Below are 26,041 nucleotides of genomic sequence, written 5' to 3'. Positions count from 1 at the left end.
TTGTTTTTGTTTGTTTCTTTGTTTTTTGGAGGGGAAACTGGCAATGGAGAAATTTACATGTAAATAAAAAAAATAGAAAAAAAGAGAAGTAGTAGGCTTTTATGTAACTATCTTCTGTATTTCTTATTTTTTATTTCATGATTTTCAAAATGTTAAAACATGATTGTTAGTTTATTGTAGTGATACATAATAAGAGCAACTACAATGTCCATTAAATAAGTTTAACAAATAAAAATATCTGCTCACTGTTTTCCACTGAGGTGCTTAATGTAAGAATTGAGAAGAGTAGGAGACATCTTGGGATCCTCCAGGAATTCTCCTAGTAGCAGTAACTCCCCTTCTACTTGGTCTAGCTTATTCTGTTTAGAATAAACAGAATAGAGGGAAGTGGCAGTCACCTTCAATGGCCATTTTTAAATGCAAAAGGCATTCAGTTCAAACTCTAAAGTCTCTGAGGTCTTTATAGTTCCAACTCTGTTAAAAGATGAAAGTGCTGAATTTCTTCTGAGAGAAGCAGGCTCTTACCTGTCAGTCTACTATCATTTAAAAAAAAAAGCTACATGCTTCCAACTTACAATGGTGTGAACATCCCATTCCAGAAATGAGTTATAGGGGTATAGCAAGGAAATTCTGAAGCAAACCAAGACAAAAATCCAGCAAACAGTAAATCTTGCAGCTCTCCATTGGACATCTGACATTCTTGATGAAAACAAATGGGACTTAAAGGACTTTTCCAGCTCTGCTGTCTACAGCACTCAGTCTCTTGGGCTATCTCTAATCTGTGCCTGTAGCTTTTCTCATTGGTTGTTCCACTCTCTGGACATTTTTTTCTGTCCTGGGATCTAATTGCTCCTTAAACTTTACCTTTAGAGCATCATGCAATAACCTCTGTGTGCCTCCTTGTAAATCTGATCATGCCTCCGACTGCCTAGCATTAGCCTAGCCCCTGTGTCTATGGAGCAGGTCTCTGGCCTCCTCAGTTTTGTGCTCATTACTCTCATAAAAAATGTGCCATATGGATGACGCTGTCAAGTTTTCCTGCCAATTTGAGATGTAGCTTGACCTTCCTGGACCCCAGATGTACTGCCCTCTGTGTGCTGATCCTTGGGAAATGCTGCTGGGAGGTGTTCTTTGAGAGGAGAACCCTCTTGTCCATGTGCTGTGCTCAGGTGTTCTCTTTTTGAGGTGAACTTGAATGTAAAAGATCAAAACTTTTAAAAGAGAGACCTTTCCCTTGGGAAACCTTCCCCATTGTGTCAGTTTGGAGCAAGAGATTTCAGCTTGATGATGCTAATCTCTAGAAATTGAGGGTGCTCCCTAGAAGTGCTCCCCTAGTGCTGCCTTTGCCTGCGTCGTTAAATCTTTCCATTCCCTGTCAAACAGCATGTTTTCCAACTCTGCCTCTGCTTCAACTGAGTTTTCAGAAATGAACAGAATGCATCTAGAATGTTTGCCAGAATATTATAGGGACCTGTAGCCAAGCTCCTAATCATTGTCCCTGCCATCTTTTAAAAGCTCTTGAGCCAGGTCCCCATTGCTCACACTCCTCTCAGTGTGCTGAGCTTCAAAATTCCCACCAGAAGGGCATTCTCAGCCCTGCTTATAGCATCCCAAAGATCTTCCAGCTCTCAGCTCCCAGACTCTGCCACATCCCTCCTGCAGGACACTTTTAAAGGCCTACAGACAGCCTTATACCATCAATAACTCCATGTCTGATGTGGACTTTGTGTGCTAGTTACTTTTAATGAAAGGTCATCACAAAGGTGACGTATCTGTAAGTGCTCCCTCACTGCAGAGCATGGAGGCTCCTTCCATGTGTGATGAAAACTGGCATTACCTCCTACCTTTCTAAGAGGACTTCTTAAGATAGATGGTTTGAAAATAAGACTCAGAAGTCCTTGTCTGATTTACAATCTGCAGGCACGAAGCTCATTGCAATATATAGCAATTACCATTTTGCTTGACTATATTCTCATAGATTTGAATCCCAATTATGGTAATATGGTTTCTGATTTTTCTAAAAGTATCTTGTATTTGATCCATGCTTTCAATTTCATGGTCTGACTGACTGTTGTTTTCTCATCTTCTTCTTGCTTTGCTTCAGTTTTGTGTACAAGCAAATTGCAAAGAAACTAGATTTCACATGGATTTAAACAGTTGCAATGCTACTAGAGATTGCAATGACCATGGGGTAAGTATTTATCTTTAGCAATATGGCTTTATAACTGACTTGGGTTTTTTGCCACTTTTATTGTGTATGGTATCATTTATCAAATTTACTATATTATGTATTATATTAATTGTATTTTACTTTATTAAATCATGTATTATATGACATATAATATAATTATTGCACATTATAAATATAATAAATGTTATATTTACTATATTTATTATAATATGTAACTCCAGCCTTCTCTTCTTAAGGAACTTGCCAACTAGTCACAGAATATAGTTCTGGGTATGTAAAATGTTTGGTGAATATGTGGAGTAGAGAATGTTGAGGGAGTGCATCCTTGTATAGCCACAGAACTATACAATCCTCTGCTTATAAAGACAAGGCAAGAGGCAGCAAACAGATGCTGTTAGAAAGTCATTGCCAACCTTATTAGAATCTGGGCTGCCCTGTGAAGCTAGAAAGTATTAAGTGACAAGACAATTATCTAGATGTTATTGGCAGCTTTGGTACTTGGGTGTGGTTATAGGGAATTTGAAAAAATAGGTAAAAAACTGAAAAAGGTAACTTAGCCACAGAAACTTTGATATATCCTCTAAAGTATGGACAATTATAAGAGGAAACTTGATGAGTTTGTATTTAAACTATGTGGTCCTGAATTTTTCATTTTAATTTATCTAGGTTTGCAACAATTTTCACCATTGCCATTGTGATAGGGGTTATAACCCTCCTTATTGTGATGAGCGACCAGGACAGTTTGGAAGCATTGATGATGGACACAAATATTTTGTTGAAGGTTAGCATTCTTAAAATTCTCTTTATTAAATGTAGTATGTCAGAGGACAAGTTAAAGGTCCAAGTCTTTCTTACATAGCAACGAATGTAGCACACAGGGCTTTTCATAAGGTTCAAAAGCATGGACCATACAGTTTCTTAGATTCTTTCCCTACTAGTATTGAGATTGTACATTAAGATCAAAGCATGCCTAGTGCTAGCAATTTTAATGTACAAATTCAATTTATATAATTTGAATAGCTGATTTCAGTTGTTGGCATTGCATTGTCTCCAAAAGTTCTTGTTTAGAATAGTATCAAATATTCCATTGATTATTCTTTCTTTTCTTTCTTTCTTCCTTTCTTTCTTTCTTTCTTCCTTTCTTCCTTCCTTCCTGTCTTTCTTTCTTTCTTTCTCTCTTTCTTTCTTTTTTCTATCTTTCATAGTCTTCTAGACTACCTTTTTCCCAATTGACTTAAAAATTGGATGTCTTTTTCCTGCTCTAAAGTTAATATTTGGGGATTTCTTATTTGATATCTCCTTTCCACTGTGCCTAAATAGTATCTTGAGATGAAACAGACATAGGTAAGACTTGGAAAAGTAAGGGTTCCTTAGCTGGAGATGGTATCCAGCTCACTCAAAATAATAGGGCATTTATGGAAGCCTTGGCATCCTTCTTTTTGAGCCTTTACAAGGACTTGTGGAAGTCTTGGATGGACTTCTCTATAGATGTTACAAATGACATGCTAAGCTAAAATAAAAGTATGATAATTTAAGATATGACATATAACCATGATATATATTATATATACATATTATACATTATATATACATACATATATGTATATACATTTTATTTCATAGTAAATGTAAAAAAGAGATGTTTTTGATTTATATATTATTTCATAATGAGTGCTTTTGAATAAAATAAATGTAATCATTTAAACAAACTAATAGAACTAATTAGTAGTATGTGTTGTGTTATAGACTCATCAGATAAGGCTATATACCACACAGTTGTTTATTTTCTGCATTTTTGAGTATTTGTGGCTTTTGTAATAGTCTTCAGCCTCCACAAGAAGCTTCTTTGATTAGTATAGTGAGACTTTCCTTATCCTTGAGCATAAAGATACATATTAAGAAAACAGCTAGAGATTATACTGACTTGGGGGAAGTGGTAGTTGAAGGTTCAACTCTCCCTAGCTTCCAGAGCCTCACCAGCTATGGACAGTTGGGCAGGTTTGCATTCCTAGGCATGAATCTCCTTCTACAAAGCAGGCCTTATATTTAGTTAGATAGCTGTAGATTATTTCCACTATTATATCTTTAGCAATATTCTGTTATTTTGGTCATTGTTGTGGTTCATAAGCTTTATAGCTTATGAACTATTGATTGCTTCTTTTCCTTTGGGAGTTGGCATTGCTCCCTTGGTACCATAAGAGCTAGTCTTCAAATAGGAGACTTCTGGATAACATCCCGCTCTAGTCCTTCAAGCCTTGCATCTGAAGACTAAGTAAAGGCTTCCCCGCCCCCCCCCCAACTACTTTGTTCCCAGAAATAATGACTCAAGACTTCTTATTTATTAGTAAATGCTTAGGTCAATAGCCTTGGCTCTGTTTCCTGACAAACTCATAATTACCCATTGATTTTATTCTAAGAGTGCCACATGGCTGGTACTGTTCTTCTCAGTTTTATGCATCTGTCTCCTCTAAGTTCCTGGGCAAATTCCCATGCCTGACTCTAAGAATACCTCTCCCTCTGTGCTAGAACTCCTACCTTCTATTTCTTGCCTCATTCTCTGTTAGGTCTTTTTTGTGGTTTAGGTATCAGAGTAATTGTGGCTTCATAGAATGAATTGGGTAGAGTACCTTCTGTTTCTATTTTGTGGAATAGTTTGAGGAGTATTGGTATTAGGTCTTCTTCGAAGATCTGATAAAACTCTGCACTAAATCCATCCGGTCCTGGGCTTTTTTTGGTTGGGAGACTATTAATGACTGTTTCTATTTCGTTAGGTGATACGGAACTGTTTAGATCATTTATCTGATCTTGATTTAACTTTGGTACCTGCTATCTGTCTAGGAAATTGTCCATTTCATTCAAGTTTTCCAGTTTTGTTGAGTTTAGGCTTTTGTAGTAGGATCTCATGAATTTTTGGATTTCCTCAGTTTCTGTTATGTTTCCCTTTTCATTTCTGATTTTGTTAATTAGGATACTGTCTCTGTGCCCTCTAGTTAGTCTGGCTAAGGGTTTATCTATTTTGTTGATTTTTCTCAAAGAACCACCTCCTGGTTTGGTTGATTCTTTGTATAGTTCATTTTGTTTACACTTGGTTGATTTCAGCCCTGAGTTTGATTATTTCCTGCCATCTACTCCTCTTGGGTGAATTTGCTTCTTTTTGGTCTAGAGCTCTCAGATGTGCTGTCAAACTGCTAGTGTATTCTCTTTCTAGTTTCTTTTTAGAGGCACTCAGAGCTATGAGTTTTCCTCTTAGGACTGCTTTCATTGTGTCGCATAAGATCGGGTATGTTGTGGCTTCATTCTCATTAAACTCTAAAAAGTCTTTAATTTTTTCTTTATTTCTTTCTTGACCAAGTTATCATTGAGTAGAGTGTTGTTCAGCTTCCACATGTATGTGGGCTTTCTATTGTTTCTATCGAGGACCAGCCTTAGTCTGTGGAGATCTGATAGGATGCATAGAATTATTTCAATCTTCTCGTATCTGTTGAAGCCTGTTTTGTGACCAATTATATGGTCAATTTTGGAGAAGGTACCATGCAGTGCTGAGAAGAAGGTATATCCTTTTGTTTTAGGATAAAATGTTCTATAGATATCTGTTAAATCCATTTGTTTCATAGATTATTGGCCAAAGGCTTTATTTTTTTTTTAAGCAGGTAAATGCTATTATACCGTGCATAAGAGATTCTCTCTACAGAAGACACTGGTGTCTTTAGCTATAGGGACTTAGCCTCAAATTCTGAAAATCTACCACATCACCCAGCTATACCACTCCTTACCACGTGTCCAAAGGATTCAACATTTTGCTCCACAGATACTCATTCGGCTGTGTTCACTGCTGCTATAGTTACAATACTTAGGAAATGGAAAAAAAAAAAAAGAAATGTCTTTCAGTTATTGATTGAATAATGGAAATGTGATGCATATCACAATAGAATGCTAATCAACTGTAAAGAAAAAAATCATGAAATTTGCAGGTAAATGGATGGAACTAGAACATATTATGTAAAACGAGATAACCCAGACTCAGAAAGACAACCACCACTCATTCTCTCTTATTTGTAGTTCTCAGCTTCAGCCTTCAGATGGCTTCAGCCTTCAGATGTATGTATATAAGCTGGAGTAACTGCAGATACCAGAAAAGACAACTGGGCCACATTGATATGGAGCTCTAGAGAAAGCAGCAGTGCATGGGTGCTCTGCTGGGGGAGATGGGAATAACAGGGAGTGGACTTTACCCAGGAGTGAGGGAGGATGGCCGGTGCTGATAATGACACTACAAATCTACAAGTCCAGCTCCAACGGGGCTTCTAAGATGTAGGCAGGAGGTAAGGTGTTGATGAGAATGAAGATAGCGGGTTGTTGTTCAAGCAAGCAGGGCCCGAATAAATAGCTCAAGCTGTCTTTATTTATACAAGTTTTAAAGCATTCGAACACATGCAGCTTTAACTCGTTTCTCTGTAGTCATTTTCCAAGACTCATTAACATTCATCCATTTTTGTTTCTTTTCCTCTTCCCCATTCCCTTGCCATCACTAATTGGCCCCTACCCCATGTCTAAACATTAATTAACCTTCATTTCCTATCTATGCGTGAATTTTATGTTGCAAAACAAACGATTCTATCTAGCTAGGCATATCCTATCTGTACTGTGCCCAGACTGGCAGCAGACATGTGCGTGGCCACAGCAGTGAAAGATACTCAAGCCCTACGGTTAGGTTAGTCTTTTACAACACGGTGCTTTTGTATTTCTGCAGTCAGCAGAAGGTATGATACCACAGTTAGAATAATATTTTCCAGGTGTGAGTCTAATAATTTATAAATAGTCTACATATTACTTTCATGTGAGCAGCAGTTTTACGAGATGGTCCTATTCTCAGGTAGTGATTGATACCTGACTCTTAACTCTTGGGACCAAGTTTCTATACTTTCTGACAGTTTTTACTTTTACCTCCAAGGGGAGTGGAGATTTTGATTCCTTTGTTTGTTTGTTTGTTTGTTTGTTTGTTTTTGGCACCGGAGAGATGGCTGACCTTTCACGCCCTTAATCTTTTTCTTATATGTTCCCATATGTTCTTAACAGCATCTCTTAAACCATCTCCCAAATTCCTGAAACGTAGTTATCTCTTCTCTAAAACAGTTCAGTAAGCAAGAACCGTTAACCTTACTGTCTTCTTCCTGCTTACTCAGGACGGCTGCAGAGGTAACCAGGGGTAGTGGTGAGAGCTGGTTTCTGTGTTCCAAGAAAAAACACCAAAACAAAACCCACCTCATCATTAACAAAAACTCATCCAATGGGGCTTTAGCTCCCTTTAAACTTCGCTGCAATTACAGTGGACAAAGTGAAACTAAAGAGAAAAAGAAAATTAAATATTATCCTAAGAGTAAATGTAAGAAAAGTCAGGTGGGCCCAAAGCGCATGCACTTTCTAGGAGCAGTGCAGGTGTCATCAGTATTGTTGCCACAGGTCCTTGCCAAGGGGATGGGGATCACCAAGGGCCTTGCCATAGAGCTACATTCGCAAAACATTGGTGTGGCATTCCCAGAGGTTATACCATGGCTTCTGCCAAGAGTCTTTGAAAAAAGACATTGAGAATCATTATCTTACACTTCCTAAAATAATGTGGAATCAAACTAGAATCTCCAGTGTCTTCTCAATTGCCTAAGCATTTTACTAAAGCCGCAGGAACTACATAGATGAGCAACTCTTACTGTTCTCAACACACACAGGCTTTCCTCACTTCTCTAGACATTTCTACGACAGTTGATTCCACCTGATAAACACACCGCACATTCACTTCAGTGTGATACAGAGTTTTGTAACAGAAGGTTTTGGTTCCTTTTTGTGTCCTAGGAATATGTGAAGGCATTTACAAAGATTTCTTTCTTGTCATATGAAATATGTAAGCCTTCCTGGACATGACAAGGTAACTGTCATTGTTGCCTGATACAGGAAGCTTGGGATTGTGCCATGTGATAAAAAACTTTATTTTTAAAATTGGGAACATGACCACATTTTTTTTCCTGATTAGATGAGATTTATTGGAAAATCATCTGGGTGGCAGATTTATCTTTAGCCTTTTGGGAATCCTTTACATTGATTTTTGTAGTAGCAGCATTAATGTGCCATCCCACCCAGAATGAATATGGGTTTTCCTTCTGCCATATATGCCATTACCAACATTTGTTATTAGCTCTTTTGTTGATTTTAGCCATTCTGATTTTGAGATTAAACTCCAAAGTTGTTTTGAGTTGAATATCCCATAATTTCTAGGAACAATGAAAAATCTGGGGTGGAGGTGGTATTTCTTAGCCGTTGTTATTTCTTCTTTGAGAAATCTCTGTTCAAAGATGTAAATAGTGTCCCTGGAACTTTGATTGGGATTGCAAATAATTTCTACATTGCATTTAATAGCAAGGCAATTTTCATATCGTTCATTCTGATTCATGGACTTGGTCTGGTTTTAAACTGTTGAGCCAGGCAATCATCAGGAGCCCCAGCAACAGAAACCCAGCCAGGCTTTTGATTGATTTATTTATTTATTTATTTATTTATTTATTTATTTATTTATTTTTGGTCTCAGGTTTTTATGTCAGGTCAGGATGATGAGGAAGAAGCCAGGCATCTTGGAAATTTACCACCTTTACTGTCTAGCCATGGTAGATTAAGGGTTTTGGGGTTACAGACTGATTCCAGGCTGGAAAAAATGGGATGCTGTAGAAAGGGCAGCGGTAGGAGGGTTAGTCTCTGGAGATATGCTGAAACTTCACAGAATGGCAAAGACCTGGAGCATAAGACAGCCATTTGTCGACAGTGTGCATCCTCCAAGCACCTGTCATGCAAAAGGTGAGACTATTCCTTCATAGTACTATAATTCCACTGAGGCTGTAGTTAAGAAAATAATTGGTGGGATTTACCCTTATCAGAGGAAGAGGATAGACAAGAAAAGTATTGAATCCATGTCAGGATTTGTCATGGACATTAGCAAGACTGATGATTTCTTGGCCAGTGATATCTCCTGCAAGGTATCCACCCTGCGGGAGGCCATCCCTTTGCCTGGAGAACCCGTTACAAGCTTTTTCCTGGCCAGTGTAAGTTCAGAAGTCAGCCACTGGGTCTCCTTGACTGCAACCTCAGGATGAAACATCATAAGAGGCAAAGTTAAGGAAGAAAATTATGAACCTGTATAATTAGCATAAATCATAAGTGTCATTAATTGCGCAGCTGGCTCCAAAGCCGTCCAGAGGGACAAGGTTAGAGAAATTGTCTTCCCGGTACCTAGACTGGCAAAGTCTTTGCTTATAGATTGATGTATCACTGTGAGATTGGCTCTTAGTCCCACCAGACTCCTTTCTAAAGGCGGTGTGTCCAGAGACCCTGTTAGTCCCACCAGACTCCTCTCTAAAGGCGGTGTGTCCAGAGACCCTGTAAGAGGAGTCAGTTTAAAGAGCTTGAGTACCATCCCAGCAGTAGATGGCCCTGACCACCTACTAGATGTAATGTCCACTGGGAGTGGTCACCATGGGCCACACCTAAGTGAAACCCAGAGTCTCTATGTCGTTGTCACAAGACAGCAGTGGAGCAAATATATATGTATACATATATATATATGTATATATGTGTGTGTGTGTGTATGTGTATGTATATATATACATATATATATATATTTAAAAAAATTCCTGGTATGGGGTTCTTCCTGGCCTTAGACTGTTTATGTTCCCAGATGAAACACACACACACACACACACACACACACACACACACACACACACACAGTCTTTATATTTTAATACACCTTGAGCAGCACACTAGCTGGGCAGCTGCCTGCCCTCCATGCTGTTAGAATCCACTTTCCTACTGATAACTCTGAGTTACTCATTACTAATTTCCATGTTCCCTTTGGGCTGCTCTTAACTCTCATTGGCCAGCCCACATGGCCACGTTTTTTTATTGCTCAGTTATCCAATTGCTGGGCTCTCCTCCTCCCTCATGCACATTCTTCCACAGAGGGTCTTTTTTTTTTTCTTCCTTCCTCATGGTCTCCCAGGGAACCTAAACCCCACCTATGTCTCCTCTCCCCAACTATTGGCTACTGGCTTCTTTGTTTACCAATCAGAATTACATGGGGGTAGGATCCCTCAGGCTACATTCAGACTCCAAATCTTGGAGGGCAGCACTTAGCATTACAATAAACAGTAAAAGATAAAACCTGCAACCCAAGGGCATCTAACTGACAATCTAAAACAGAAATATAATCCTGCTGGATCTTTTAAATATGATTTTCCAGTGATGTTCAATGGACACCATGTAGGTATCCTGAATAATTAACCCCAAGACAGCGAATTTGTTACAGAGCATCTGGTAGCCTCCTTTAATCCAGGTGCTGAGGATACAGATAGACAACATTACAGCTTCGAGAGGTACTGTATTAGTCAGGGTTTCTATTCCTGCACAAACATCATGACCAAGAAGCAAGTTGGGGAGGAAAGGGTTTATTGAGCTTACACTTCCACATTGCTGTTGATCACCAGAAGAAGTCAGGACTGGAACTCAAGCAGGTCAGGAAGCAGGAGCTGATGCAGAGGCCATGGAGGGATGTTCCTTACTGGCCTGCTTCTCCTGGCTTGCTCAGCCTGCTCTCTTATAGAACCCAAGACTTCCAGCCCAGGGATGGCACCACCCACAAGGGGCAATTGAGAAAATGCCCCACAGCTGGATCTCATGGAGGCACTTCCCCAACTGAAACTCCCTTCTCTGTGATAACTCCAGCCTGTGTCAAGTTGACACACAAAACCAGCCAGTACAGGTACTATTTCAAATTGAGTGTTTTACAGGCATTCTTGTTTGTTTAGATTTAGCCTTAGCATTTAAGAAGACAGCTTCGTTTTCCACTGCAGATCAACACTGCGGTGCTGCATTGAGCCAAAGTCTTGACCCATATCTGAAATATATGGGGGAAGTAGTCCCCCTTTGAGCCCCTCTGGCCACGTCAGTGTCTGCCTCCACGTACGGCTATTGAAAACCCAGAGTTAGCTGCACAAGCCTGTCATTTTGAACTGTGGTGTGATATTTAGGTGAGACTTAAAATTAGCATTTTAAAATAAACCTTAATTAGACATATGCATTAAGCCAAAACCTAATTTTTATTTTTATATACTCTAAATAACTTATTTGCGCCCTTGTAACTAGCATATGCTTTCTAGCTTTCTTACCAATTCTGAAAACAAGCAAACAAACAAAAAACCAAACAAACATCTAGCCATCTAGATACACAAATCTTTTTGTTGTTTGGTTTTTCGAGGCAGGTTTTCTCCATGCAGTCTTAAGTGTCCTGGAACTCACTCTGTAGACCAAGCTGGACGTGGACTCACAGAGATTGGCCTGCCTGTCTCCTGAGTGCTGGGATTAAAGGCCTGTGCCACTACACTTGGCTAAACAATTTATTAAGGATATTTTTATTTTTACATCCTAACATTTTACCCCAAGTCATAGTGTTGCCAAGAAGTAAATTCCAATATGTTAGACATCTCTCCTCACAAGGTCTCAAGGACAAACCCAAGATTTTTGTTTTACCACAGCTCACTCTGTGGGAGCAGAGAGACTGTAACACTGTCACCCTGTGAACCAAAGCCAAGTCCCTAACTGCAGAGATGGACTAGGGTGGGACTGAACCTTGAAGGTGGGGTAGCATGAGAAGAAGGGGAAGGGTGGGGCTTGGAGCAAGCCCGAACCTAGCAAGCCAACTTCTGCTGGAGCTCAAACTTGAAGAGAACTAGCTGTCCTGATAGTCTGCCCTCATGCTCACTGGAACAGCCAGGTCACCCATGAAGGTACGCAAAGGCCCTATCCTTTTTTCTGTAGTAGCTTCCTTGGCCTGGGTCTGCTATATTCACAAGAATTAAAGATATGTCTCCATCTTCCAAGACTGAGCAGGAGCCGTCTTAGCTCCTTAAGTGGGAGTAGTGGTAGTAGCCCCTAATGATCATAGAAATGCTTCCCAGGCAATTAAAGGATAAGGCATGTTTGTAGCTGATGACTTTCCTGTCCCCTGTTTTCCCCTTTGGCCCAAACTGACAGTGTCTTTGCTGGCATAATTCTGTCTCCTCTGGTCTAATCCCAGATTCCTGGTTTCTTCAGAGATGGCTGATTAAATCCATGATTCCCATTATATATATATATATAGTACATATATATATACTCTCATATATATGTTATATATATGATTTTTCTAAGAACCCTTTAATATCCTTTAGAGAGCACACTTCCTTTTTCAAATATGAGCAGGTTGAGTATTTCTTTTTTGAATTTACTTCTTTTATTCATCTTTGGACTATTGGATTTTGCTATAAGCAATCTGGAGGGTATACACTACACTTCAACATTTTCATTTAGAATCTCCTCTGCTAAATATCCATTGGCAGGGCTTGGAAAGTTCCATCCTTTACAAGCCATTAAAGCACAACTTAGCTAAGAGTTCCCCACCTTGTGCCAGCAATAGTGTTTCATTGAAGGCTAGCATGCTCTTTGTTTCTGTCTGAGACACTGTTAGATTCGACTTTAACATCGGTGAGTTGTCAACATTCTATCCTTGATCTCTATGCAGTTTCTAAGAAGACTCAGACTTCCTCACAACTCCCCCCACACCAATCTTCATGCGAATAATTTTAAAATGCAATTCCACCAGCAGCCCTTTCATGGCAATCAATGTATTTGCTAGCCTGCCTCTCACTACCACTCCAGCCTTTGCTCTTCCCCTGCTCCAACACTGCGTCCACACTCACAAGTGTCCGTTGGGATAACAGCCCTATTCTAAGTACCAAACCTGTGCTCGTAGGGCTTCTTTGAACAAGCAGAGGGACAGTTATGCATGAAGATAGAATGACTGATTTGGTATACTTGAAACTGGCTCACAGTATTATGTAGCCTGCATAGTCCTTTAGATCTGCAGGGTATGTTGATAAACTAGAAAGGAATTAAATAAATCTTTGTAATTGTCTTACCATCTAGGAAATTACCAGGTTATATATTAATTAATATACATGAATATTTTACACACACACACACACACATACACACTCATACACACATACACAATAGTAATAAAAAAGAGGGCATGGGGTTGCAGAGATGGTTCAGTAGTTAAGAGCACTGACTGCTCTTTCAGAGGTGCTGAGTTCAAATCCCAGCAACCACATGTTTGGGATCCTGGTATGTCTGTCTGAAGAAAGCTACAGTCTGAAGAAGAATTACAGTGTGCTCATATACATAAAATTAATAATTCTTCTAAAAAGAGGACATGAATTTGAAAGATAGCAGGGAGAATATGGGAGGGCTTGAAGGGCGGAGAGGGAAAAGGAGGAGGTGATGCAAGTATACTCTCAAAAGGAAAAAGTAATTTAAAAAAGAACTTCAATAAGATAGATTGGTCTCATTTTAAGTTTTTCTATGAAAAATTATGCTGTAGAATATATGAATGAGGTGTTTAGTACTGGAGAATAATTCTGGTAATGATATATTTTCTACTTTTCCATTTGATTAATAAAATCTCAAGACTCAATTTATAACTGGTATTTTTCCCTTCTAGATGGTAAAAGCTATAAGCAGCAAAATCATAATATTCTTCCAAAACAACGGCTTCAGTTCATTCTCTACATATCTCTACCCTTAATTATGATTATTTCAGCTGTAGTTATAAAGCAAAGTAAACTGAGTCGTCTATGTGTCAGAGAAAGAAGTGAAAGTAACAGGTACCTATTAAATAAAATAAACCTTACTGTGGTGGCATGTGCTTGTAACCCCAACATTCTTCTGGAGGCAGAGACGGGGGACCATCTAGCAGCAACAATAAGCCCCAGGATCAGAGAGACACCGGGGCCCCCCACATTTCAAAAAAGTGGTGGGGTGAGTAAGAAGACATTGCCACATACATGTACACATACACAAAGAGGTGTACACTCATACATGCACACACACTCACACACACACACAAACACAATTTTTACAAACATGCCAGAAATGCTTGCCATTTGTTATATGATATCACTTATGAGTTGGTTGAAACACACATTTACCCACATAAACATTATTTGCATCTGAATGAAAAGTGATTTAATATAAAAATTGAACCCAGAGTATTGCTTAGATATACCCCTAGGCCAAAAAATTCTCAAAATTGTTTAATATTTATTATATGATTATCAGAGATTATCTGAAATTCAAACTTACTTGGCAGCTCCACAAAAAAAAAAAATCGTAACTTGATGTGTTTATGGGGTAGTACGATTTTTTGAACATTGCTAATGTTTTTGCCTTAATTCAACTTAATGACTTGGAATATCAGGGGTAGGGCTCTCTATATAGGTATGGGTTAATAGCATAAGACTTTGAGCTAGTTTAAAGTGCAAGTACAGTATAATGCCTTCTCTAAAGGACAGATGGTACCTGTTCCATTGGAAAATGACATTTCTTGTATACAAATCATGTTGTTTCCTTAGACAATGGTCTTTGTATTTAATGTTTGAGATTTAGTTTTTTTCCTGTTTAAAAACAAGTTTATCAATCTTGTAGCTCTACAACGGAAGATAGTGTGAGTAACTCCAAGTTGACCAGCACTGAAGGAAGGTAAGCGTGGAGTGATACAATTAATCCCTTGTAGTGATTAGGCTTTAGGACTGCTAAAAATGGCTAGTTTATAGCCCTCACATTTCTTTTTGAAAGCCTTTACTGTTGTCATCATAGATTATCTCATAATATTAAGCAACATAGTTGTATGATATCCTGTTCTGTTCTATTGATCTGTCCAGAAGAATGATGGTTGAACTTCTATGCTAGTGTATATGATACTATCAACTTCCTGTGGGTCGGGAGAAGAATTTATTTGCAGAGAGAAGGAGAATGTATATTTTAATGATGTTTTACAGTCATATAAAAAGTTGTTTGATAAGGATGCCCTGTACACATACAGTCATGAGATTATCTCAAAGAAACAAGAGTTAGTGAGAGTGACTTTAGGGTTGTTATTGGTTTTATCCTTTAATCCATCTAAAGGTAGAGTTAGAGACTAGATATGGAAAAACAAATCTATTGTATGCATTAGGCATTCCCTTCCTGTCAGCTATTAAGAAAATTCCCCTCACAAAGCAAGAGGTAGAAAATGATACGGGAGACTCTTTAATGCAAAACTCTATGATTCTCTTAAGTGCCTCATCCATGTAGCATGAAGTTACATAGTAATGATGGTATATTCAGTAAACCTTGAGATTGGTGACTGAGCTGAGAAATGTTTAAGAGATGTACCATTTTGAACTGGCAGTTATCATTGTCATTCTGTTAAAATTCTATTTTACAAAAAAAGAACAGAAGAACTAGCAATGTCTTTATTTGAATTATAAGGCGATGTATGTTATGCGGCACATTATTTTTGTGTGTGGGAAAGAGACATGAGTTACTCGTGGGCTCACCTCATCTATATAAGGAACCAATGACAAAGTGATGATGCTTCTAAAGCCCAGCTAGGTGAAATGGTGAGTTCACTGGGGGGACTTGCAGGAGAATAGATGAAAAGTTTTGTCACAGTATAAAAAAAAAATGACTTATCGACAGCTAGCTAGTTGTATCACCAAAAGCTTAGTCCAATCCTGGTGATGACTAATAAAAGCTAGAACCCTCATTCTCTATATACACATGATATACAGGCGGATCCTCCAGTTAGTTATTCTTTCTCTTCAGCAATCTTTACTGTTTACATAACCTTAGGGAGGGAGGAGTCTTTGTGTCAGGTAAGTTTTAGGGACTTCCTAAGACTTGTAAATTGCTTTGCTTCCTGAATCTTAAATCTTAATTTTTACAGCTCCCTGTTGTCATAAAAAAACAAAAACAAAAACTTGCCTCTAGGAAGAATGTTTAATTTAGAGGAAATTACCAAATATAATAGATACACATAATAAGTATGTGTATTTATTAAAACCCTAACAACATAGAAAAAGGCAATCTAACTGTATTCAAAGATACTAGATGGAAAGAAGAGTAGCAACAAATCAATATAAGAGAAGTAACTGGAGCAAGCAAAGACAAAAGATGACTCTGAAAAGTTTGTAAAATTTATACAAATTAACATATGACTCAAGAGAGAAGTGATATGAATTATTAATGTAAAGTGGCATTATTTTTATTTTCTGGGGATTAGAAGAACTTAAAGTCAGTAAATTAAAATATTTAGATGATCTATATTTTCTTCCTTGAACATGTCTGTCCCCAGCCTCGCAATGCAATAGTGAGAGCAATCAGTCAGTCATCTTATATCTACTCAAAGTCTGAGAGCTGCAGTCTAAACTCTCTTTGTCAGCTATGGTGGCACATAGCTACAATTCCAGCCCTTGGGAGGATGGGGCAGTTGGATCACCATGACTCTCAGTTGCTGGTGTTACGGGTGCAAGCAATTGTCCTTAGAGACATTACCTTATATACCTGACTTTTTGTGGTTCTTTTGTCTAATCATGATGATTGTCTTGTTAACTTGACACAATCTAGAATCATCTGGATAGGGAGTCACAATGCAATCAGGATGTCCCATGGGCGTGGCTAGGAAGGATTATCTCAATTATGTTAATTGACATTCATTGGAAGACTCACTGACTCACTGTTGGGGTACCTTTCCCTGCCATGAGATCCTGAGCTGTCTCAGAGTAGAGAAAGGGAGCAGGCACTCACACCTGCTGTTCTTGGCTATGGATGTGACTAGTGACTGCTGCCTTGATGTCCCCCTGGTGATGGATTATAACCTTAAATGGTGTGCTAAACAAAGATTTCTTCCCTGAGTTGCTTCCGTTATTGTATTTTATTATTACAGCCAGCAGAGAAACTAATATAGGCACCAGAGTGATGCTGGCCTTGTCAAATGTGTCTGGTTCTCTGTCTTACTCTTTGTGCTTAAAAAAACCAGTCCTTCCTTTCTTAAAAGTCAAGTTCTCATGTATTCCAGGCAGGCCCCAAACTAGCCACTTAGCTAGCAGGGTCCAACCTCAAGTCCCAATTCTACCACCACCTTCACAAGTGTCCAGTTTATACCACAAGGTTCTTTATCCACTTCTCTGTCAACGGGTATCTAGGGATGGTTCTGTGACTTGCCCACCTATACTTGGGATTTAACTTGAGTGTTCTGTCCTTTATTCTTAATCTAGATAGGAGTTTATTCAGTTACTTTTTTCAAAGAATCAATTCTTTGCTTTGCTGTTGTTATTGTTGAGGTTGATTCATTCTGATGTGATATTTATCAGTTCATTCTCTCTTATTCTCTGTGTGTTTAGTTTTTCTTATTTTCTGCATAATCTTGGACTTTGTTTGGACTCCTCTCTTGTTATTGCAAGAGCTTATTGTTCCAAACCTCTCTCTCAACACTGTCCTTGGACATTCAGTAAAGTATGAATATAGAATGCCTCCATCGCTCCATGTATTAAAGGCTTGCTTTCCAGAATATGAGATTTTGCAGAGTGTTTGAATCTTAAGAACCCTGACCTAATTAATGGACACATTACTCCCTGGTGAATGCCTAACATCATGACATCAAGATCATGTAAAGTGGGAGGTGAGATCCAGGGGTCCGGTTGCAGTGGTGGGCAAGATCATTGAGCATCCTCTTGGAGGTCATATCTTGTCCTCATGCTTGCCTGTCCTGTTTACTTCTTTCCATGACTCTTGCATTTCTGTGCCTAGGTTCATCCTCTTAAATTAAAAGTGCAGGCAGCAAATCAAAATGAGTAAGTGGTACAACCCTAAATTTAAAATCTCTCTCTCTCTCTCTCTCTCTCTCTCTCTCTCTCTCTCTCTCTGTGTGTGTGTGTGTGTGTGTATGTGTGTGTGTATGTATGTGTGTGCATGTATGTGTGTGCATATATAGATGAAAGACAATGAAAACTATCTTTGGAAACTAAGTACCAGAATACGTTATTAATTAATAAAAATAGATGAAAACTCAATAGCACAACACTGAAACAATGATTCTGCTAATGATGATGATTACTTTGATGACAAAGTGAGTTAATTACTTAAATAGAATTTTCACCAAAGCCTCAACCAGCCATCCAGAACAAACAAAATCAAGGAGAGCTTCCAACTTGATAACTAAAGACTCAAGTAAAAAAAAAAAAAAAAAAAAAAAAAAAAAAAAGCCTCCAACACATCGTCAACCACTGGGCACATGCGGATGGCCATCGGGTATATGAAAAGATACTCAAGACCATAATCATCAGAGATGTTCCTGTCATGAGAGGTGGTAGGGAGGCTCTTATTAGTGAAATGAAGTCAGACTTAGAATGTCAAATGGGAGCAATACTATCAATGAAATAAAGCCTCAAGTCAAGATTAACAAATTTGAGTCACATAGCAACATAAGCTCATGGTAAACATTACTGTACATTGTATTTAAACTTAAGATGTGGGATTCCATGTCAAGGGCTCTTATTATAATCAAATAACAATTTCGTAGCCCATGAACTTGTGATCACTCCATCCCGGCCTTGTGAATGGTAGGATTATAGGTGTGTGTTACCATGCCAGTCAGAGTGTCTTGGACCAGAAAAATGTATTTACTTTCATTGCTTTAAGAAAAAAGACGAATTATGAAAGAAGTTTCCTCTGTCCAGTGTTCAGTTGGCAAAGATTTTTCTGCCATTTTGACTAGATTAAAGATTAACTATTTCTTCTGCTGTACAGAAATTTGTTATTTCTTGATGTCCCCTTAGTGGGTTGTTGACTTTATTTCCTGAGTACACATAGTTGTGTTGAGGTTGTTCCCACCAATCACTCCATCTTGAATTTGTTTTTCCACTTGGGCAAGGAGAGAGAAAGGAAGTTAACTTGATTCTGCTTGATATAGATACCCAGCTTGGCTAGCTCTATCTATTGAGGTGCTGTCTTTTCTCCTTTTTTCATATTGTTTGAGAATTTTATGCATGTATATAATATGTTTTATAAAATTTATAGCCCCCACAATTTGTTCCCAATCTTCCTATCATTTTTCTCCCTATTTTATGTGCTTTTTTTTTTTTTTAAATACAAAGATTCTAGTTAGATGCAGAATGTATGCAGGGCCGTTTACTAGAGCATCAGCAGCCTCTCTGGACTTGCATCCAGGAAGAAAACATGGTTCTTCTTCATCTGGCAGCCATTAATTGCCAGGAGCTCCTCAGTTTGGAGTGGGACTTCATGAGACCCTGTACCAACTTTGCTAGATTTTGACTGCTTGACCTTGAATAGACCCTGGGTGTGCAACCACAACCTCGATAGGCTAATGTGTGCAGTGACTGCATGATGCCATCATGTTGAATAAATGTTTTGTAGCAGATGCTCAGTATCTCATTATTAAAATATTTCTGTGTCTTATTCCACAATCATCCCTGAACCTTGGGTATATCAATGTCCTATTTAGGACTGAACATTTCCACGATCTTTTATTTTCTGACTATTGACAAGCTATGGGTCTCTATATTAATTACCATCTACTGCAAAAAAAAAAAGTTTTGTTTTTATCTTACTGATTTTTTGTTTATATACTATGGTTTTCAACTTTGTGCTTTTATTTGTTTTGGTGTGTGTGTGTGTACTTTTTCTTTTCTTTTAATTCTGCTTTTCTCTCTTTATTTTTTTCCCTGCTGGTTTTCTAAAGAGAAAGGGAAAGAAGCATGGGATTTATGGTTGGGAAGGTAAGGGAGGAGATGGGGGAGGGGAAACTGTGATCAAAATAGATTGTATAATTTTTAATTAAAAATAACAAAACCCCAAAACAAATGGGACGATGGACCAATGGATCTGTGTGTTCAGTTGACTTCTACTAAAGAAGATATCTTGGATATTAGCCCTCTATCAGATGGAGGGTTAGTAAGATCTTTTCCCAATCTGTAGGTTGCTATTTTGTCCTGTTGACAGTGTCCTTTGCCTTACAGAAGCTTTTCAGTTTCATGAGGTCGTATTTGTCAATTGTTGATCTTAGAGCCTGAGCCTTTGATGTTTTTTATTCAGGAAACTTTCCCCTGTGCAAATGCATTTGAGGCTATTTCCTACTTTCTCTTCTATTAGATTCAGTGTATTTGTTTTATGTTGTATCTGGTTTCATGTGGAGGTCCTTGACTCGCTTGGACTTGAGCTTTGTACAAGGTGATAACTATGGGTCAATTTGCCTTCTTCTGCATGCTGCCTGCCAGTTAGCCCAGCACCATGCGGTTTTTATCACCATTGCTCTGTAGTGCAGCCTGAGGTCAGGGATGGTGATTCTCCCCAGAAGTTCTTTGATTATTGAGAATTGTTTTTGTTACCCTGGGTTTTTTGATTTTCTGTATGAAATTGAGAATTGCTCTTTCCGTGTCTTTGAAGAATTGTGTTGGAATTCTGATGGGGATTGCATTGAATCCGTGGATTACTTTGGTAAGATGGCCATTTTTACTATGTAAATTCTACAGATCCATGAGCATGGGAGATCTTTTCAAATTCTGAGGTCTTCAGTTTCTTTCTTTAGGGACTTGAAGTTCTTGCCATATAGATCTTTTAGTTGCTTGGTTAGAGTAACACCAAGATATTTTATATTATTTGTGGCTATATTTTCCTAATTTCTACCTCAACCCATTTATCATTTGTATAAATAAAGGCTACTGATTCTTCACTAATCCTACATTTGATAGAGGTCTAATATCTAAAATATACTAATTCAAGAAGTTAAGAGTTCAAAAAACCCCAAATAACTGAATTAAAAAATGGGGTACAGAGCTAAGTAGAGAATTCTCAACAGAGGAATCTTGAATGGCCAAGGTTCACTTAAAGGAATATTAAACATCCTTAGTCATCAGGGAATTGTAAATCAAAATGACCTTGAGATTTTACCTTAACACCAGTCAGAATGGCTAAGATCAAAAACTCAAGTGACAGCAGATGCTGGCAAGGATGTTAGTGGGATTACAAACTGGTACAACTACTCTGGAAATCATTCTGGCAGTTCCTCAGAAAACTGGAAATAGTTCTACCTACCTGAAGATCCAGCTCTACCACTCCTGGGCATATATCCCAAAGATGTTCCACCATTCCACAAGGACACATGCTCCACTATGTTCATATCAGCCTTATTTGTAATAGCTAGAAGCTGGAAACAACCCAGATGTCCTTCAACTGAAGAATGGGTACAGAACATGTGGTTCATTTTCACAATGGAATACTGTTCAGCTATGAAAGACGAGGGCATCATGAATTTTGCAGGCAAATGGATGGAACTAAAAAATATCATCCTGAGAGGGGTAACCCAAACTCAAAAGGACATGCATAGTATGTACTCACTGATATGTGGACACTAGCCAAAAAATACAGAATACCCAGATACAACTCACAGATCTTATGAAGATTAACAAAAAGAAAGACCCAAGTGTGGATACTTCAGTCCCATTTAGAATGGGGAACAAAATGATCATGGAAGGCAGAGGAAGGGAGAGACCTTGGCAGGGGAGAGGAGAGGGAGGCAAAGGGCCGGGGGAGGGCGAGAGAAGCCTAGAGGACCAGCAGGATGAATGGAAATATGTAGCATTGGGGTTGGGGGCAGAGCGAAACCCCTAGAAAGTCCAGGTGACCTGGGATGTGAGACGCTCCTAGGACTCAATGGGGATGATCTTAGCCAAAATGCCCAACAGTGGGGAGGTGGAACTTGAAGAGACCACCCCAGTAGATAGACAAGGCCCCCCATTGAAGCATCGGGCTACCCACCCATCTTCGAAATTTTTGACCCAGAATTGTTCCTGTCTAAAGGAAGTGCAGGGACAAACATGGAACAGAGACTGAAGGAAAGATGACCCTGAGACGGCCCCAACTAGGGATCCATCCCATGTGCAGACACCAAACCTGACACTACTGCTGATGCCATGTTGTGCTTGAAGATAAGTGCCTGGCATGGCTGTCCTCTGAGAGGCTCTATCAGCAGCTGACTGAGACAGATGCAGATACTTACAGTCAACCACTGGACTGAGGTCAGGGACCTCTATGGAAGAGTCAGGAGAGGATTGAAGGGTCTGAAGGGGATTGCAACCCCATAAGAACAATAATAGTATCAACTAACCTGGACCCCTCAGAGCTCCTAGAGACTAAGCCACCAACCAAAGAGCATACATGGGCTGCTCTGTGGCCCCAGCACATGTGTAGCAGAGGACTGCCTTATCTGGCCTCAGTGGAAGAAGATGCTCCTAATCTAGTAGAAACTTGGTATCCCAGGGAAGGGGGATGTTGGTGGAAGAGAACCCTTTCAGAAACAGAAGGAATGAGGGGTGGGGTGAAGAACTAGGGGAGAGAGGACTGAGAAGGAGGGCAATATTTGGAATGTAAATAAATAAAATAATTTTTTTAAAAGGAAAGTATTTCAGCGTCAGCACCTTAGAAAAGGCATGTTTGCTTTGACATGGTTTTTTGGAAGGATAATTGTGTAGAAAAATTTTAGCATTACCTCAAGCACACATATACTTGCACACAGAGTCACAGGCTACAAAATCTCCACCAGATGTGTACTCTGCATATAAATGTGAGAAAGAAGAAAATGTCTAGAATAAAACATGAGCGATGTCTTTGTTCCAAGTAAATAGACAGATGCAAAATTTATTAATTATGAAATACACTCAGTTGCTTTGTGCAAACTAGGAATTTTTATAGTTTTTTAAAAAATCATTTTATTTATTTATATTCTAACTGTTGTCCCCCACCCCCTTGTTCCTGGTCCACACTCCCACAGTTCCTCATCCCAGTCCTCCTCCCCCTTGCCTCTGAGAGGGTGCTCCTTGCCCAGACCTCCCCCTTCCCTGGGACCTCAAGTCTCCCGAGGATTAGGCACATCTTTTCTCACTGAGGCTGGACCAGGCAGACCTCTGCTACATATGTGCTAGGGGCCTTGGACCAGCCCATGTATGCTGCGTGTGTGTGTGTGAGTGTACGTGTGTGAGTGTGTGTGCATGTGCGTGTGTGTGTGTGTGTGTGTGTGTGTGTGTGTGTGTGTGTGTGTGTGTGTGTGTATGCCAGTATCTAATCTAATGCAAAGGAATAAAAACCACATAGAATTTCTAGTTTTTCTTTTATACTTTAGTTAAAGTTGCTTGTGTCTGAGAATATAAAATCCAAGGTGCTGTCTTATTGACTCAACTCCTGTGAACGAACATGTGATGTTTTCAAATGTCAACTGTAATGCACAGTCAGGTGCATTTGCTATTGAGATGCCAGGTAATTTGTTTTGTTTTCTAAGATTAATATGATAACAATATTCTCTCCTCAATGATCTGTGTCTCTAAAATCATTTGAGCTAGAAATGGGTTAGTTTCAAAAGGAACTGAGCATTGGCCTCACAGTTTGTGATCTGGCTTCTCCTGCACACTCCTCACTAATGAAGTATTGCTACCCCAAAAGAAGATAATCTGGATTAGCCTCAAGAAACTGGAATTCTGAGCAAGAAGATGGAAAAAAACCAAACCAAACCAACCCACAGCTTCTCTCCCACTTCTGCAGAGATGAGTGAGGACTCTGAACCATGAACTAATAAATGAGCTGTGGCTGAACAAATATGTTTATGTCTTCTCCATATTATCAGTTCCATTTCTACCTTATCTGCCTCTAGCTCTGTCTGGGAGAAATGGTGGGTCTGTACTGAGATGACTAAGAATCAACGCCCATGAAGCTGTCAGGAGACCCCAGTGCACCCTCACTTTCCGAGGGCCAAGTTTCTCCCGTCCCCATTTTCTCACTGCCTGGGGTAGCCTGATTCTTCTCTGTCTCCTTCTAACCTTCCCTCCTCACACCTTTACCCACAGAAGAACAAATCCAATACCTGTTTGGCTAATGCTTGTATTCTTCCATAAATGCAGAACTATGCCAAGCTATCTGTTCAAAGGGGCTGGAGAGGTGGCTCAGGAGCTATAAACACTGGCTGCTCTTCCAGATGACCAGGTTCAATTCCCAACACCCACATGGCAGCTCACAACTATCTGGAACTCCAGTTCCAGGGAATCTGATGCCCTCTCCTAGCCTCAAAGAGTACCAGGCATGCCCCATGCACAGACATACATTCAGGTAAAACACCCATACAAATGAAAACAAACTAAAACAAAAATCATTAAAAGTAGATTTATCATTAAGCTGAGGAAGGAAAAAAATCCAGGGATACTTTTCTGCATAGGTCTCTTCCATAATCAAGGGCTTATTTTATGTTATTACCATCCATCAAATGTGATATAATTGAGGCCCTGGTGAGTGAGTCCACTCTACTATTAGCCAAGTCCCTTGGCATGGTATATTGTGAGCACTGCATACCAGACCATTGGAATGGATCATGAAAGTTTCCAAACTTGCACAAGTCAGTTAAACTGACTTAGTTTAAATTGCTGAGGTAAATGAAAGCTAACACTCACAATGTAACAATTCTTAATTACCTTATTGTAATCTTATCTTTGCCCCTCTGAAGGTGGTAATTGTGCTTTTATGTCCAAATTTCCTCTTTCCAGCTCTACCAATATCAACCATTGGCTTGCAACCAACCATTTCCTACTAAAATCTACAGACACACTGTATTTCTTCTGTCTCCATGGAGACAGCTGAATATTTCCCAGCCTGCCATTGACTGTAGGCTGTATCAACTTCTCCCTGTTTAATTTTATTCTAAAACTCACATTTATTTATTGTATGTATATATGTACATGCCACAGAATATGTGCAGAGGTCAGAGGACAACTTGTGGACTCTCAGAGGATAGAAAACCACACAGCTTGGATCTCCCTCCAAGGAAGATTGCTTGCTGCTCAGTGCCAAAGGATGGAAAGATGAAACCACATCAATCCCTCATATTCTAGTGTCTGCCTCAGTCCTGAGTGAGCTACATGGCCTTCTGAGGGGTGGCATCCATCCAGTCACTCAGGAAGATAAAAATAATGTTATGCTAGCTCATTTGCTTGTTAACTTGACACAAACTATAAGAGTCATTTTGGAAGAGGGAACCTCAATTGAGAAAATATTCCCACTAAATTCTGCTTTCTGTTTCTTTCTTTCCTTCTTTCTTTCACTCTTTCTTTCCTTCCTTCCTTCTTTCCTTCCTTTTCTCTTTTTCTCTTTTCTCTTCCTTCTCTCTTTTCTCTTTTTCTCTCTTCCTTTGATTGATGATCAATCCTTCCTTTGATTGTATGAGGGCACAGTCTACTGTGGGTATTGCCATTTACTTAAGAAAGTGTACTGAGAAAGCTCCAGGGAACAGGCCAGCCAACAGCAATTCTCCATGACTTCTGGATCACGTCCTATGTGAGTTCTTGTCCTGACTTCCCTTAGTGATGGGCTGTTATTGGAAATGTAAGTGATATGATAAACCCTTTCCTCCCTGAATCGCTTTTGGTCACAGTCTTTCATCTCAGCCATAGAAGAAACCTTAACCAAGACAAGGACCACCCTAAACCATAAAGCTCTGATGAGCAATGTCTCCTGAGGTGCTTCCAGGCTCGCCACTCTGGGACACTTGGCAAGCTTTGTTGGGCCAAACGTTTCCGCTTTGTTGTTGTTGTTGTTGTTCTGGTCCACATGTCCTTTGGAAGCAATGCTGCATCCTCCTTGCTCTGACCAGGTATTCCTCCCAGGAAGTCTTTTGGTGTGAAACTGCTTCCCAGAGCTTATGTTGGGACATTCTTCATTTACCAGTGCTGGTAATAATGCACTTCCTCCTCAAGAATTTCTTCCCTACTATGATTCCTTAACTCTTTAGTCATCTTAATCTTAGTTTTATTCCTCCCCAGCAGTATTCTTACATTAGGTACCAAACCAATGTTATCATTCACAGTTTCACATTGGATTTCCCTTTCCATATATTTCTCC

General features: G+C 39.2%; 1 protein-coding gene across 1 annotated transcript in view; it reads left to right on the top strand.

Moving 5' to 3' along the window:
- LOC116104754 (disintegrin and metalloproteinase domain-containing protein 5-like) overlaps positions 1-26,041 on the top strand; it is a 76,722-nt gene that overhangs the window by 47,343 nt on the left and 3,338 nt on the right. Inside the window, exons 16-20 of the mRNA XM_031391225.1 lie at positions 2,105-2,191; positions 2,858-2,972; positions 13,770-13,932; positions 14,753-14,806; positions 15,578-15,708. Of these exons, the coding sequence (XP_031247085.1) occupies positions 2,105-2,191; positions 2,858-2,972; positions 13,770-13,932; positions 14,753-14,806; positions 15,578-15,677 (519 nt within the window). The 3' untranslated portion in view covers positions 15,678-15,708. The remainder of the gene's footprint in view (positions 1-2,104; positions 2,192-2,857; positions 2,973-13,769; positions 13,933-14,752; positions 14,807-15,577; positions 15,709-26,041) is intronic.

Source organism: Mastomys coucha, unplaced genomic scaffold (assembly GCF_008632895.1).
Source record: "Mastomys coucha isolate ucsf_1 unplaced genomic scaffold, UCSF_Mcou_1 pScaffold22, whole genome shotgun sequence".
NCBI lineage: Eukaryota > Metazoa > Chordata > Mammalia > Rodentia > Muridae > Mastomys > Mastomys coucha.
Note: the sequence above shows the minus strand (reverse complement) of the source record. Positions and strands in the feature narration are given on the sequence as shown.